The sequence below is a fragment of the Numida meleagris genome, chromosome 14, assembly GCF_002078875.1.
Source record: "Numida meleagris isolate 19003 breed g44 Domestic line chromosome 14, NumMel1.0, whole genome shotgun sequence".
NCBI lineage: Eukaryota > Metazoa > Chordata > Aves > Galliformes > Numididae > Numida > Numida meleagris.
In genome coordinates this window covers 4,545,358-4,562,896 of record NC_034422.1, presented here as the reverse complement: position 1 = coordinate 4,562,896, position 17,539 = coordinate 4,545,358, and the positions used below count along the sequence as shown (strand labels likewise).

Genomic DNA, 17,539 nt, shown 5'->3' with positions numbered 1-17,539 from the left:
TGGATCACCCGTAACTTCTCCTGGGGCAAATCACATTTTTCTGCACCCATGCACTTGGCGTATATGAATGAGTTTGATCAATTAGTGCTAACGTCAGCCACATGGAAATTGTAAGGTATTAAAATGCCAAGGAAACTTTTCGTTGGAGATGTAGGTTGAGTAAGAACTCAATCCTAGGGCTGATGAACCCAAGGTTCATTGCCAAGCTCTTCTCTCCGCTCAGGAAGATGAGGAACCTGTGTGTGTTTGTAAAGATCCAAGAGCCTTGCATAATGGTATGAGCTCCAGAGCTGTCATGTAGAGTCGTTCTTTCTGATAACCTGCGGTAAATTTGGAAGTGTTCAGGGAGATTAAACTACTACATGTCTTCCATTTCATAGTTGGCTGGGGAAGAACAAGATGGAGTGAAGCATCTTTTCTTTGCTGAGCTGGTAGCCACTAACCTGGGGCAGGGTGGATGGAGGAGCTATGTGGGAGATCAGCCTTTTTTTTCTGCTTAATGACCTGCAGGAAGCACACTTCTTTGGCTGTAAGGTAGTGACTTTATAGGCAGACTGAGCCTGTCCCCTTGCATGGCAGTGCATTTCCAGCAAGTAACTTTAGGGGTATATTCAGTGACTGCACCATCAATTCCCTGAGTGACCCGGACCATTCACTGTTCTCTTTGAAGGTTAACTGCAGTGTTTGCTGCCCTGATGTTATGTGCAGCTTGGCTGAATAGACACACACCTTGGGTTATTAAACCACAGTATTGGAAATGGTAAAAGAAGTGTATGCCAAAATTGTACTCTTGTTCATATAAAGGTCTTTTGAGAGTCTCTGAAGGGAGATGTTCTTTGTATGGAAGTTACACATTGCAAAGGAGTTCTTATATCACTGAATTTATTATCTTGAAAGTTTAGTCACTGGTTGCTTAAAAAGCCATCACTGATTTATGGTGTATTTCAGCTGCTTGCACAACAGTGTGAAAATACACCATGTGATTATGGTATGTAAATATGTAGGGATTTCTGAACAGTGGAGAGAAAAATTCTAAGCACCATTCGGGCATTGGTATTTATTAACTGGTTAGAATTCAGCGTAAATCTTTCATCAAAAATCATTTATTATTTTTATACAAAAATAGCTCCCTCTATATTTGCATCCAACATCAGCTAAACCTTGGCCCCAGTTTCTTATTGGATGAGTTTGTTATACTCCCCAGCAAGATGTTTTCTCCTGGCAGAGGAGCTTTATTTCAAGAAATACATAGCACAGCAATAAAGAGGCTCTAAATAGTAGTCAGAAAAATATTCAGTGCAATCAAAGTGCTTTTATAAACCCCAAAAGCTTACATGCTGTTTCAAAAGGGAGAGCTATAACAAAGGAGCAAATGGAGTCCCAGTACCCAGCAATGGACAGTACCAATTACATCCAGACTGATTTTGGTTCTTTAAAGTCCTGTTTTGCTAAAGGGTAACTAAAATAGTATCTAAGGACTCTTTTACTGGAAGAATTTCTGCGCACTGTCACAAGGGTAGAAGCAAATAAAAATAATTGAAGCAATTGTCTCAGTTGTCTCCAGGGTTGTCATGATGATGTTGATAAAATCAAATAAAGTTATTGCGAGTTGTTAGTGAGCAGTGCAGTTGTGAATTGGCAGTGGAAGAAGCTGAAAAGCTTAAAAGGTTTGCTCATTATCTAGATTTATTGTTTTCGGTTGTGGGAAAATGTTGGCTAAGCAAAATTACCATGAATAATACCTGGTCTTGGTGGTGTATTTCTAACAAAAATTTCTGCTTTGGTTTTTATACCCTTTACTAGATTATTAAAAACTACTCTGTCAATCCATGCATTCTTAACATATGTAACAGCTTGGGTTTTATCCTATATAGCTGTTTACATAGCCCATCCCTCTGTGAAGCGTGGCACTCAGCAAGGTGTAAGGGCTGACAGTATGCAAATCTTTGCAATTCAGAAACTGGATGCTGCTCTGTTAGGAGACATTGTGTCTCATTTCCTTCATTTTGGACTACTGGAGCCTTAATTTCCTCAAGGGGAAGAAGGTCAGGACCTTCAATCTCGATCTTTTCCCCAAGAGATCCTGGCCGTCTGCTGCTTCATTTGACTTCAGTAGGAAATTAGGATTGTGAGCATTTCCAATCAGTTGTTGAAAACTCTCCTCTTGTAAGTGTTTGCTCTTTGGTAAGCCATCCTTGTGAAATTAATCCTCCTGAGATCAAAGAAGTGAGACCTGTATTACTGAAATATTTTATAAACTAATGCACTTTGCTTATATAATCCTGTTCTCATTGAATGTGGTGACAATTTGTCAGCGAGAGTGGAATTGACCATTATTAACCTTGAGAAGACTCGCAGGCAATATGATACCAGACATTTTATTATTTTCAATTACCTTGTGTCTGCTCCATTTTTTATGAGTTTATTTACACTGCTGTGTGCCTCGTAAACAGTTAGTTTGCTGTTTACAGAAGAAGTTATTTTATGAATGGATGAAGCTCATGAAGCCAACAGCACCAGTAGAAGGTTCTCACTGTCAGCTAAGCTGTTGATGCAGTGGCTGTGGGGGCCAGATTTCCTTCTTCCTGAAGTTATGCAAGGCAGGCTCTTCAGTTGGGATAGCAGTGCAAGTCTTTGTAGCTAATAATAGGCATTTGTTTATTTACGGTAACTACTAGCTATTTAGACTGCCACTGCCATCACAACATCAATCATTGTGCACCGTTCCGGTACTTAATTCAGTAATCCCATGTTTTGCATTGACAAAAATTTGGAATAAATTTAATACTTTAGTTTTTCAATGCCAGGTGATTTTGTACTTCTTACTGACACCTCTAACATTAATGCTACAGTGGACCTTCACAGTAATCTGTAATTTTGTAAGATGAGCCTATCCCATTCCATATTAATTCCTAATAAGATAATAAACGCGGAGAAGCAAAATATGGCTTTTTTTCAAGATTCAGATTTAAAAAATATACATATTTCTTACCGTTTGCATATACTAGCAGATTCAGGAAGAGAATCCGTCAGAATATATGTAACAAGGTAACAGATAACCCTCCAAGAATGGTGTGAATCGCTAAAAAGCACCTGAATGCTGGAATGGAGGAGCTCTCCAAGGTGCTTAGGAGCACTTGAATCCCACGTATTATTGTAGTTCACTATGCAGCCTGTGCTCTGTTTTTTTGGAGAGAGTGTTTTTGATGGAGAAGCAGCAGCCTCTGGGTGGGTGCATGCTGCTTTCTGCCTTAATGTCCAGAGGAAGCACTTCAGCCTGGTGGGGTGGGCGAGGTGTGCGTGAGGTGTGACATCAGGAAACTGTGCCTAAGTGTCAGGGCTTTGTGGGGGGTTCTTCCAGCACCAAAGGCAGTGTTGTGAAAGTACACAAACAGCACTATAAATTGCAATAGGAGGAAGAAGGCCTACTTGCTGGAGTTTGGGAGAGGAAATAAATCCAAGGCCATGGTTTCTTTTTCTCCTCTCACCAGAAAGAAAAATGTCTAATGAATGTCTCATGTCTGAAATACTGGGCTGGATTCATCAAAGGGAGTTAGTAATTACCAAATTGAGAGAATCATGAAGCGCTTTTCTAAATTTGAAAGGCTCATCAAGAATAGATCAGGAGCAGGCAAAATTAATAGTTATGAACTCATTTCCATAGAAATGGACTTATTAGCAACCATGCCAGCTGCCTAAAATTATAAGGTCTTTTCCTTGTGCTTGCAGGAAATAATCTTTTTTTATAAAAGTAATTTTGACTTTTTATTTTTTATTGCTCCTCTAAACTCAAACTGAGATTTGGCAAAATCCTTCTAAACCGAGTAAAGACTTCACTGGGCAACAGAAGTATTAAACTAAAAAGCGAAGAAAGATGTGGAAAGGGGGAAGTGATTTACAGTCCTTAGATTCCATCAGGCTCTTCCCAATAGTGCAGACTTATTTAAGAGAAAAATGGAATAAGTCTCAAGAAAAAGCTGGAATAGGATAAAGGATAAAACATGGTTTAGTGGGATTTAATGACTGATAACAGCATGAGTTACGGTCATCATCTTCTCTGTTAGTGGGTTATCTTAACCAAACACTTACACATTGACAGTGACCACAGCGACCAGTGTTGGTCACCTACTAAAAGTCATACCAAAGAAAAGCTGGGGACTGGCCATGGCAGGATGGAATAACCCCTTTGAAAAAGGAGCACAGTACTGCATATCAAGGAGAGAAATTTAGATGCACGTACTGTGATTTGAAGTTATCAGCTGATGGAGCTGATAGAAATAAATGTTAACCTTTAAGGTCTTGCTTATGATTTAATTTAATTCAGTTTTTACTTTGGCAACCTCGTTCAATTTCACTGGAAAAGGCAGTGGTCTCCCACACAGTATTAGAGAGGATGGATAATAAATTGCAAGAAATGTGAATATAGTACCAATCCTCTTGCTAGGAAGGAAGCCTCTGCAGGAGATGCAGTGGTGAGCAGAAAAGCTCTACTCTGAGAAAACTTTTCAGGTTTTATCATGGTTTTGTTACAGCTGTAACCCAGGAAGGGGCTCAGAACAAAGAGGGTGGGTTAGTCCATGGGGGTACTCTGTGACCCAGATACTGTCACACTTGGCATTGCTTGAGAACTGAGTCTTTGTCCTGAGTAGGAAAAAAGGAGCCCACAGCTTTGAGAAAATCCATTGACGTGCTGTTCTGGAGGTAACTGGAAACCTGCTGGTGAACAAAAGGGTGCAGAAAGTTGAGCACTTGTTTGCTAAAGCTGCACAATCGGTAGAGAAACTGAGTGAAAACTAGCTGGGTACAGTAAGTCCTGGTCTTTCAGCAAAACTCGGAATGAGAAATGGACCCTTATTTAGTATTACTGTCTCATGTTGCATGGTTTGCTACTGAGACAAAACAGAAAGCAGTTGGTAAGCCCTCTTGTTTTTCCAGGCAACTATAAGGATTCTCCTTGGAAGCAGGACCACCACTTGTCTGGGAAGTCAGCTCTGCTTTATTGTGCATGTACCATCAGTTGGCTTTGAGGAAGGTTTCTGTTGCGTCGCTGCTCATTTCCAGTCCAGCAGTTCATGGTCATGTCTGTCTTTAAATGAAACTTGTCTGGTGTAGCACTCCATTGAAGGCTCCTTGCTGTGCTAAGGATGCAGGGAAGGTCTTTGCATACTTGTAGGGGCAGGAGTCATTTACTCCCAGGCATTACTTCAGCTTGCTTATATAGGCAAGACACACATGTTCTGCTTACAGAGCTCCGAGTCCTGGTCTTCCATAAAAATATAAAATCGCTATTATAGTTACCTTGGGAATGTGTAAAAGAAAAAAGAGGAAAGGAATACCTGGAATGCATAATGGACAGAGCAAAGGCCCATCAGTGGGACATACAGATTTGATTGATCAGTGCAGATCTACCTGACATTATTTGGATGTTATTCCAGTGGTGAATCCAAAGCAAAACCCTCCGCCAGTGGTTTTGTTCAGAATTGGAAGCTGCTTGTGGGCGTTTGTGAGTGGCAACTATAGGCTCGAACAGATTGAACCTAAACTGCAGATCCAGACGTACTTAACAGGGCTAATAACCACATCCATAGTTAATGTAAAGCTCATCTCAAGATTTTATTTCTACATTGCGAGCAAATGCATTTTATGTCATGTAGATAAAACAAACTGCCAGAAGTGATAAGTGGAAAGCCATGAAGTTGAGTGTGCCACTGTAGTGCCCACAGTGATTACAGAACAGCCTTAATTACATCCATAGCAATGTGTAATAATATTTCTCTTAAAGAGTTTTTGCTGGTTGCCTGGTTGGCCACCCAAAGATGCTTCTAGTTTTGCCTGAAGGTGGATATTATCTTCTGTCAGCATGGAAAATATTTATCCTCCAGGCATTGAAGCATATGTTTGTGTTGTTCCTTGTCAGAAAGAAAACATGAAAATCAATAATTCCTGCTCAGATTTTTTCCCTTTACAATGTGCCGTCAAAAACATATGGCAAAAACACTTTCTTGCCTCTGTGCGGTTGGGAAGAGGAAAAGAATGTTTAAGTGTCTGTTCTTTGTAGCGGCATACGGCAGCTCGCTATGAGCACAGCTCTTGGATCACTGCTATGGGAAGGGGCACACCAATAATGTGCCATGGGACAGGACAGGGAGTGGAAGCACAGAGAGAGGGGTGATGCTCAGTGCTGCATGCACAGGCATGTGTAGGATTGGGGCAGGAACTGGTGTGCAGCACTATGCAGTGCCTTCTTTATGCAGAAGTAAAGCCATGGATGCACAACGATCTATTTTCTAAACAGGCCCTTGCTTATGGGTATGTTGGTTGCTGTTGGTTAAATCTTGGTGTCTGTTTTCTTACCTGTAACTTGAAGATAAGACTGCCCGACTTTCTAATGTGAGGATTAATTATTAATATTTACATAGCATTGGACCAGAGGAGAGTGCTAAGTGGTGGTGCTGTTTAAGAAGAAAAAAGTTGTTTTTTAGCACATCTCTGAATGTTATGTTTCTTTACCTTTAAACTTCTAATTCTCAGATGAGAAATACATAATGATCACAGTAGAATTGCAAGGAATATTTTCATGAACTGAAAACAGGGACAGCTCACCCCACATTTATCATCATGCTAATTTCTGCAAATCCATTTTTTTTCATTGAGACAAAGAGAAGTTTGGGTTTGATAGGCTTGTTTTTCCAGAAGAGCTCATTTCTGGTACAGCATGAGGAATGGTCAATTCTGTTGTTTTGGAGCATTAATATTTGCAGCACCATTATAATAAAGTTATATTGAGTAATTCAACAACATCTATACAGTGCAGTTCCCAGGGTTTGGGGCTTGTTCTGTACGTTCTTCATGATTACACAGAATGAATGCTTGAGTTTAATGGGAAAGATGCCTCTATGTCAGGAAACTAAAAGATGTACTGTCACCTATCTATAAAGGATGGCTATTGCCCAGTGTATAGCCTGATTTAGGCTTCACCTTCAAGTCTGCATGTTAAATTTAATGGTAAATCTTCTGTTGAAAAGTCGGAATATATTTTGTCAGTAACATCCTACTGATATTTCTCCTGTGGACAATTTTTTTTTTTCTTTTTTTCCAGAGCAAACATCACCTCCTACGAGATCCTGCAGATGGACTTTGAGATCGACAACACCAGCAGCCCGGCGGGGGCCCAGCAGATCACCTGGCAGGTGGAATACCCTCGAGACGACTCTCTGAGCGAACTGGTGGTCTCCGAGATCTTCGTCAGCCGGACGATGTTTGCTGGAATTGTTCCTCTTGCGATGGTAAGAACCTGCTGCTGCTTCTTTCTGCTAAATGTTTCCGTTGATTCTCGTTAGTATTCAGGGGAATGCGAACCATTTTATTATGCGCTACTTCCTATGCACCTGCTGCAAATGATTTAAATGCAAAAAATACTTTTCAATAATATTTTATTTACCTGATATGCCATAATGGCTCCTAGGAAACCATTTGAGTCTTTTGTGTAAATCCTTTACTGTTTGTGGATTATTGGCCTGGTACATGGTAATAGCTCCTTTGGAGCCATTGTCTTCTGGTGTATTAATGTGACTGCCGTGCATGTGCTCTAAGGGTAAACGTTGCAATTAGCTGGGACATTTTCAGTGAAATAAATTATCATGCAAGTGGGGAGAAACTTCATTGCGAAACCAAACAACTGGAGCGGTTTCTGCTTTGCTTTTCCCCTGAGAACCATGCAGACCAGTGAGCTGCAAAGTGTCCGTTTAACAGAAGGTCCACTTGGAGTTACAGGAAAAGGACGAAATACTTTCTGAAGGTTTAGGTGCTAGACGTGTTTTCCAGGCAGGGTTAAGGTGTAAACATGCAGAAAAGTCAAAGCTGATGGTTTATTTAAAAAAAAAAAAAAAAAAAAAAGCAACTATCTACTTACAAACTCAAATGAGTCTTTTCTTGAGGGGCCTATGGACATTTGGGTCTGATGGACGTTTGTTTTAGTGCTGGACCTTCAAGCTGATGCACATGCAGTGATTTCGGGGGAATGTTCTGGTGTACAACTGGAGTAGCGGCCCTATCTCTGTGCATTTGAGCTAGGCACCTCCAAAGGGCAAATTGTTTTTTTTCCAATCTGTCCCTCTGTCTGTGTTGGTTTTCTTTCTATTCCACTAATTAGCCAAGGAAAATTGGTATTTTCCTCTGCATGGCCACTGGCTTCTCCTAGTAGAGTGAAAACAGGGGAAGATACTTCTAAAGGTAAACAAGGCCCTAAATAAATCTTATTTCCAGTTCATACTGCCAAAGGCTACGCTTACTGACAGCGAGGGATAGAGGAGAAATGATGTGTGGAAAAGTCAATAGAGAGTTTTCTTCTAGTAAACAGTAAACATGACTAGAGGAGATGAAACAAACCTCTAATTGTGTGGATGGAATATTATCAAGTAGCAATGATGAATCAGACGTAAAATAAAAACAGTGTAGTGCGTGAACTGACTTGCATATAGCATTGCTGGTTCCAAATGGCCAGCACGGGTTTTGTGCCATGCAGAGCACCATGGGTATGAAGGAAAAAAAGCAGGTCCAACCCCAAAGCTCATTGTCAATGCTGGATCAGAGCTGTGCTTCTGTCTCTGCCAGGGTTTGGCCAGGGCTTCACTTCTTCTCTTTGCAGTTATGGCAGCTGCTTTAAGCCATCCCTAAATGTCCTTGGACAAAATCTGAGGCAAAACCTGAATTTGAAGTGGAGTTGATCTAATCTCACACAATTTGCCATTATAAGGTAACCGTGGAGTAGAGCAAAAAGCTGTTACGGATTGATGACCTTACCCCTTAACTGGGGGTCTCATGTGGGCTATTACTTGTTGCTGCATGTGAGCATCCTTGGCTGGCTTGGCCCCAGGCTGATAGAAGAACTGATGGCACCAGTGGCAGGAGCAGCAGCTTGTACTTTTGTTTCCTCCCCTTACGATTGCCAGTTTGCAGTGCTGCTCCATTTAACTGTCTCTGACTGGTGCAGGTTCTGGCACTGCGTTGCCCAGTCAGGGACAAAAGGAGCTCAAGGAGCATTTGGATGGTGCTCTCACACATAGGCTTTGGGTTTGGGTGGTGCCTGTGGGCCCCATCCAACTTGGGATATTCTGTGACTCCTTCATACCAAGATGTGTGTGCCTCTGTAGGCTGCTTTGGGCCTTTTAATACGAAGAGCTCCGTATCCACACTGTTGGGTATCTGTTTCATTGCTGCAGTTGATCACGAGTTCATTTTCCATGCAACTTTCTTAAACAAGCGACAGACAACAGAAAGAGCTGCAGATGACTTATTCTGTCATTGCATTGTGGTGGCTCTGGAAACAACAGTGGGGATATTTTCCTCATTAGCAGCCTGAACTTTTTTATTTTTTTTTGTAGATAAAGATGTGGCAGACTGCATGGTAACATTTGAATAATAGCCTGATGAAAAGAGCTGATTTCTTGCTTTAGTGGGTTTATGAAGCCCTTAACATAAAATCTGATGTTCTTAACATTTACATTTTGTAGCAAGCTTGAAAGGCATATTTTGTTGCTTTTTTTTTTTTTTCTTTTGCTTTGGGGTTTCTGAGTGAAGACACAGCTGATTTTTGCACATTGTCTTGCAAAAAATAGCTCCTTATTAGCAGACAATCTTGCTGTAATGAATTGATATTGCAGCTTATTTCTGGCTAATCCTTTGGTGTCAAATCAGAAGCACATTAATAGGCACTGTTCAGAGATGCACAGAAGGCAGCACGGTCAGGAAGGGTCTCCAGGTGAGATTCTGGTCAACCAACTGCTCTGTGCTTCATTCTGTCTGTATGGTACCTGTAAATAAGCTGGGGGATTTTATTTTCATTTTAGGTGGAAGAGGAGGTCTGAAATATAATTGCGGGCTATTGGGAATTGCCCCAGACTATCCATTTTCATTTGGATGATCTTCCATCTAATAAATCTCTTAACTTATTTATTGCCAAATTCAGCGCATTCAAAATATGTGGATAAATAAAACATTAGCACTAATGAGAGAAAATGAAACAAAATTTCGTACTGGAAAAGAGTCCTCTTTCTGCATCATTGGACACTTCTCCCCAGGTCCTTAAGCTCCTTTTAATTGAAACCTCCCTTTTCTGCAGCTGCATGGGGTCAGGCTGTTGGGATTTCCAGGGGAATGACAGCCAGATGGAAATGGCATAGTCCAGTGGTTCAGGGTTTGCTTTCTGAAAGTCATCTCTCTGCCTCTGGGTGGGCAGTGTAGGTGCTGTGCATAATAGGAAAACATGTAGGGAGGATGCAGTGGGAATGCAGACTATTGCTGGCTGACACGGTAAAGAAAAGAGAAATGCCATATGGGTGATCACAATTGCATGCAGCCTATTGGTGTCTCGGGAGCGGGTTCAGGTGACAGCCTGATAACCCCAGTGCTGCAGGAAGGACCAGCTTGCTTTGAGGAGCTGTTTTTATCTCCTCCTGTAAATCAGATACCTGCTGAGAAGCTTCAGTCCTATAGCACTTATTAGAGGATGGTGGTGGGGAAGGCTCTTGTTAAGCTGTGCTGTCATTTCCATCATCCGCAGCTGCTGAGATCGGTGTGGGAGAGGAACCAACCAAAGCCTTGTGGGAAAAACCGTTGGGTTCCATGTGAGGATTGTTTTGAGGCGTGAAAGGATGTAAGAGGGTACATGGCACCTCTGAAACAAAGGAACACGCACAAACAGCCCTTCTCTTTTGTCCATATGTGGACTTAGTACCTCTTAGCAGGTGATGAGCACCGGTTCAAAAGCAATTCCGAGTGTGAAGTGCTCACTGTACCGCTGGCACCGCTTCCAGCCCTGCAGAGGAGCTGACCCCAGATGGTATTGCTGTGTGCATTTTACACCATTTCAGAAACAGATTGTTTGTTTTGTCTGGTATTCACTCTTTGTTGACTTATGCTGAGATGACCAAAGGGGAGTCAGGGTCTTCCATACCTATCCTACCTCCTGTTTGTGTTATAAACTAAAGGATGGCGTGCGTCCTGAAGCGCTGATACTAACGGCCCCTCCTCTGTTCCTGGAAGGTCTCGTTTCTGTAGATAGAGCTAGGTTGGAAAATTCACCCCTTCTGAGCAAAGGAAATCTTACTGACAGGATTTCCTAATGGGATATATGCATAGTTTCGCTCTCATATAGCGGTAGAAGCATAGAAATACATGTGTTGAGAGCAGGTGTCCTAAGATGCCCAGATACAAAGATGTAGGGAAATGCGTGATTCTTTCTGTTGCATTTTTCAGACTGCTTTAGAAGCAGACAGTGAAATTCTAAGGTCTTTGGACAGCAGACTGAGAAAACACATAGCTCCAAGCTGTAGCAACCCCTGAAATTGGGATTCTAATTATTTTAATCCCAGAAGCAGCGCAGCTAGGTTCTTGCTGAGAGGGAATGTGGGTTCGAAAATGAATGCAAAGAGGATATATCCGTGCTCCTCTATAAATACAACATCACAAATAATTCTAATTTCATTTTCTGTGAATTGTCTTACGTAAAATACATAATGCCACATTGTCCTGCAACTGCTAGTGCGTCTTCTGATAGCTGAAAGGGATCGGATAGACCCATTTACACAGGGAAAATAAATGCTAATTCCTAAAACTCTATGCAAATTAACAAATTATTTTTACTTTAAGTGCACTGTTATTATTTAGTATTTATGTAGCATTATGTATTTTCAGAACACTTTACAGACATTAATTAATCAGACCTGAATAAGCCAAGCTTGATAAGAATGGAAAATTACATGGAAATTAAGTCACTCTTGCTCAGTTTTACCTGCTCCTGAATGATGTGTGAGTCACTTTTCATACCCCTGAAGGAACTTTTTAAAACACTTAGGAAAAAATCTCACAATACTACTGCTTAATATCTCTAAAAACGTTTCATTTAGGAAAGAAGTAGGATTTATTCTGTCAAGAACTAATGACAGCACAGATGAGTGGCTCTGAAGAATGTAAATGCTGCTTTATCATCTAATGCTGTGCTTAACTATTTAAGCCGATTCAATTCAGGTAAAAATACATGGGTGGGGGGATTATTCCCTTAATTTGAAGCTTACCTGGGAGCTGGAATATTTGACTCCCGGAGGTTTCTTTGGATGAGAACGGGAGGAAGACTGAATTTTGTCTCAATGTTTCACCATAAGCTTTTAAGAGGAAAGAGCTGCTGAGAAATGTGACCCATTGGAGGTGAATGGGACTGAGTGCTGTCCTAGTTGGCTGTGTGCTGCCTTCCAGCCCGAGCACTGCTGCATGGTTCTAGAAGGTCCCTAAAAAAACCTCTGAGGATTGTTATGGCTGTTCAGGGCAATGTCCAGTGATGCACTGTCAGATGAAAATGTCATCTGCTCTGCTCCTTGGAGGGTTATTTGTTTTCTTTTTGACAATAATGGTCTTAGGTCATTGATTCTTCCAATATCTGGTGTGCAGATTAGCACGTGGAGCTGAAGGCCCCAAAAGTAGAAGTTATCCATTTTCTTTGCGCCTAGCAGAATAAGGGATCGGGGACAGAAAATGGAACTAAAACACTCTAGAAGGTCTTTTTGGTTTTTGTTGTTAGTGGATATCAGAATCAGCCTTTTGGTATTACAGTTATTAAATAGAAACACTGCAGGGTTGGTTTTTTTTTTTTTTTTAAAGCAAATGCTATGGCACTGAAGTCAGATGTGAGCTGTGGATTGGTTGGTGTCTTGTGAAGTGTATGTCCTGCTAATTATAGAAACAGATGGCACAGATAAATGCTGTATGTCCAGCAGGAATGCAACCCTTAGTCACCTCCACTGTTGTAAATAGATGTAGGCTGGAATTTCCATGGTTATAGAAAGTTTCTAATAACAAGGCCATTGGTGGAGCCTGGCTCCTGGGGTATGAGGAGCAAACACTTCACAAGTTGTGAGCCAGTCATCCAGATTTCTGTCACAAATAAATGTGATTGGATTAATCTGTTATCTAACAGTTGGGGCAAAGAAAAGAAAAAAAGAAAACTACACTTCTTTTAGAGAGTTTCTAGGCAACCAGGAACTTAGTCAAAGTAAAGCACAAGATACTGAAGAGATGTATACAACTGTTTCTTGGGTTGTTTTTTTCTTTTGTAAGAAGACTCCAAGTGAGGCTGAAGGCTTAAATAACAATGGGTTTAATAACAGATGAATCTCTAGTGTGCTTGTCTTATCTAGGAAAATGATGGTTTGGTCTGTGACTGGCGTCACTAGTGCTTTAGATATACATGCTACAGAGCCTTTCTGGTATCGTAATAGGATTGTAATTCTCTCTCTGTCATTATTCTAAAGTGTTTTTCAAAGGCAGCAATCAATATTTCACTGGTTCTCGCAGCCCCTAAGCCTGAAACATTCCTGTATATGTTAAAAGTATTTAATCTATGTCTTCAGAAATCTCGTTTTCTCCCCCAAAAATGTAAGCCCTTGGTTGACTAATGGTTGACTAATGCTGTGAATCACTTAGAACCACAGATGGCTGTATATACTCTAGTAAGGTTTCTTTTAAATGGGAGCCTGAATAATAGCATCTCCAGTTGCTGCTAGCAAACGTGCTGACAAGAACACCCAGGAAAAATGGTCCTCAAAGATGCCCATTTCTATAACTCAGGCTGAAAGGGAATCGCTGAGTGCAACGCTTTGCTTATTTGTTTTAGGAAAAGCTGGAATGCAGGGTGATTTATTTATTTTATTCTTTATGTACATCTCGCTTTGGCTGCCAAGTAGCAATGAGCCATAGGAAGGCAAATGCAGCCTGGGAGGACTTTCATTCGTGACAGCTCCTGTGCCCTTCTTTGGGGAGAAAGCTTCTCCTGCACATTTGTTTTAATTCAGTACAAGGTGAAGGATGTCTGAAAGAACGTGAATTGGAGTGTCCACGTTCCTGCATGGAACTCTGTTGAATCCCGCTATCAGAAAGGGAGTGTTTAAAAATAAAACAGCTTTTAAAGATTTTGATTTTTCCTCCATAAAGCACTCTTCCTGATGCCAGTGTAGCCTGCATTCACACGCCAAGCATAGAGCGGCACCAAGCCAAGATGGAAGCTGACCTAGCCTCCAACAGAGGCTTACCTTCACCCCACTGAAATGAAGGAAATGTCAATGGCAGCAGCCACTTTTCTTCCCTCTCCCTGGGGTCAGTTATAAAACCCCAGAATGCAGAATGAAAATATCAGACTAGGGTCAGTCATTTCTGGCAAACCCAGATGATTTACATATTTTTTTTTAAAGGTTGGTTAAAATGGATTTATGTGCTCAGAGTCCCATGTGTGTTTATCCATTGCACTTAGTGTGTATTTCTTACCTGAAATCATTGTGACCTTTGGCCTTCCAGTTCCCTTTAAAATGATGCATTGTGTCTCTGTTTTACTTGAACCACAAGAACACGATTGTGTCACTCAGAATATTCACCACTGCAAGGGAAAAAATACTGAAAAGTACATTCAGCAGAAAGTAACGCTTCACCCTGGAAATATCAAGGACTATCAAGGTTATTTTCTTTTTCCTTCTGAAATCAGAATCTGAGAATCTCAGATCACAGATTTCAAAGTGTATTTTAGCACTGATTAATGGGAGCAGGACTGAAGCCTTGAGCGTCCCTAACACCCCACAGAGGAAGGATTTTCAACTCAAAACAAATTAAGTACTGTAGAGAGGAAAAAAACCAGAAATTGTTCATTTGTATTGTTCTATTTCTCACGCCCACAATGAGCATTCTGTGCCTCTGTAGCAGAGGTAGGCTCTTCTGCCATTATTACCATCGTCAAATTAATTGTTGTAGGGAATTTAGTGGCTTTGTTTTGTATGGTTTTCTGACCAGTGCAGGGTGAACTTTATGGGGAAAGATTAAATTGAAAAAGATTCCTTGAAACATAGCAGCCGAAATGCAAACCACTGAGGGTATCATTAAGTTGGGTCCAGGGGAAGGCTTTGACTGTGCTGAAAGGAGCGTGTGAGGAACGCGTGTCATCAAGAGTGCCCAAATGGGCTTTGTTCAGAGCCAGGAAATTTCAGCTTCGTTTGGGAGTGAACATTCAAAGAAGCTGTTGTGGATTAATCAAAATTGTTCAACAGAGAAAAAACATCTTTCCTTGCAGTACTCAGCTATTTGATTAAGCTCGATTAAATAATGTGCAAATATTTAATTTTGGAAAAAAGAGTATTTTCCTTAAGTGAAAATGCCCCGCTTTGAATGTGGCAGAGTAGGACAGTTTTAATAATGTCAAACTTTGCTGGTGTTCTTCCAAAAATGAAATTCCAGCCCAATCTCCTCTATTTCGCGAAGTGTTTCAGTTTTGGCTGAACTGTATTTTCCGAAGAATATCACATTTTTTCCCTTTCACTCTCATTCTGGGCATCTGAACTCATTCTTGGAATTGCTCAGTGCCATCCATTATCCCTTGTTCTTTCCCTCTGCTCAGTTAAACATACTGTGCCATTTAGTTCTTAGAGCAAAAATGAAAGAAACCAAAAAAGAGTTTGCTATTGGTGGGACACAAATAATGGCATTTTGACTGTTTCCATGAAAGCGATGTGACATGACAAATTTTAAGAAGCTCTGTGAATACTATTAATATTTATGAAGCACTCAAGAAAACAGCTATTGTGCGCCACATCCATCAAAGATAAGAATTGTATTCAACTGTGTTGGATGATAAACATTGAATGACAACAGCTAGAGATTATGTGCGGGATTTCATACTCATGTTTGACGCCTGCTTGGGTAAAAGCACCATGTTATTCCACTGTGAACCAATAATTTTCTTTCGTAAAATTAGATACACTTGCTGATACTTGTTACAGCCATTGTCCAAAACCTTAATGACTGTGCAGGGCATGCTGATGCCAAGCGCTTCACAGATCCTGTTGCACGCAACTCAGAATCAAGTCCTGAAGGTACTATTTTCCACTAATTCCCCTCTTGGAAATCACTCTGACGCTTTTATGATTGCAGTGATTGACCACGTATTGCTAGTTGTCTGCAGTTCGGAACGGCACTGATTACCCTGTGAAGTGAAGGTCTCCCAGCCCAGCCCGCTGGCTTTGAATATTCTCTTTTTAAAAACTTGCCCATCTCTCAGCCACCAGGAGTGAGGCAGAGGTGCCCATGCCATACCAGTGCCTGCCCGCATCCCACGCCAGCACCCGACCTTGGGTAGCATGCCTGGGAATGTCACAAGTGCCTTTGTTTCATTAAATGTGTGGAGGGACATAGTTTAGTGAGAACTGCTGGTGACAGGGAGACGGTTGGACTGGATGATCTTGTAGGTCTTTTCCAGCCTTGGTGATTCTACGATTCCACGAGGCTGCGTGCACTGCCTGTCTGTGTTCTTTCTGCCCTGCTTCCTTATTAAACGCGTGGTGCTCTGGAGATTCTTCATTTGGTGAAATGAAGCCTGCGCTGCACACCTGCATCTGTGGAAAGGAGCGGCAGTTCAGACTTGACTGACAACGAGCGGTAGCGACTCTGGTGAGGTGTTTCTAAATCAAGCTGTGTTTGGAAGCATTGCCACGTTCTCCTTGCACGAAGGGTAGGAGGACATCCAGGTATTCTCGCAGCCAGCGCGATCTCAGGTCTCCCCGTTCCATCTGCAGAGTTACTATTCTTAGAAAACCCTCTCCAAGGATGCATAGGCACTAAATTCTTGTTAGAAGTAAGTGGTTCCAGCAACAACTGCGCAGAGGAAAATGCTAAGAGGTGCTCTGCTGCTGAGCTGCTATGGCTGTGCTGCCTCCGGAGGGCTGCTGGCCTCCGTTCCTTCAGGTTTGTTGCCTCTCTCTTTATGAAGGATTTGCTGGTGGGAGCTCAGTGTGAGCTGCCGGAGGGATCCTTGGTTCCCTGGGCAGGCTGCTGGGGACAGGGGCACAGGGAACCTCTGGACAGCGTGATTGCAAGAGGGAAGGTACAAGCCAACCTGCAGTGAGTTTTGGGAGCAGCACAGACTGTGAGCAGACCCAGAACAGGAACCACTTGTGCTGAAGGGAGCTCCAAAGCTCGTACGTTGTCCGCCTGAAATGAGACTCTTCTTGTTCCTTAACCATTACCCAATAATTTGGCTCATCAATAACTTTTTCCTGAGTGCTCATTTTGGTTTTATTGCCAATTAACTTAGCATTCTAGTCTTGGGCTGCAGCGGTTTGGCCAGTAATTTGAACTACAGCCCTCATCAAAACAGCATCACTTGTAAAACAGAGGAGAAAATTCAGAAATGCTGAAATGATTGTTAATTAAATCAGCACATGAATACAGCGGGCACACATGAACAAAATTATGTTTGTTTTTGAACTGTTCTGCTAGCTGGAGAGTAAGTCCTGTAAGGACTGCGTAATTGTCAGCCTGTAAGATGTGCAGCGAGCTGGGTCCCTTCTGCATGTACTGATGGTGTTGTGTGTACGTGAGTGATTCATACAGTTCCTCACTTATGCAAATGACCCACGTTCTTGCCAAACAGACGCCATGCCATATTTCTTGTGTACACACTGCTAGGTGGAAAGCTTTTCTTTTTAAACATTTGTACTTAGCTCCTGCT

At 41.7% G+C, this 17,539-nt stretch overlaps 1 protein-coding gene across 3 annotated transcripts in view; it reads left to right on the top strand.

The window, feature by feature from the left end:
* The window catches only part of TMEM132B (transmembrane protein 132B), a 190,795-nt gene that overhangs the window by 117,040 nt on the left and 56,216 nt on the right, over positions 1–17,539 (top strand). For all 3 annotated transcript variants that reach the window (XM_021412778.1, XM_021412777.1, XM_021412776.1), the window contains exon 4: positions 7,100–7,286. In XM_021412778.1, coding sequence (XP_021268453.1) covers positions 7,100–7,286 — 187 coding nt within the window. The remainder of the gene's footprint in view (positions 1–7,099; positions 7,287–17,539) is intronic.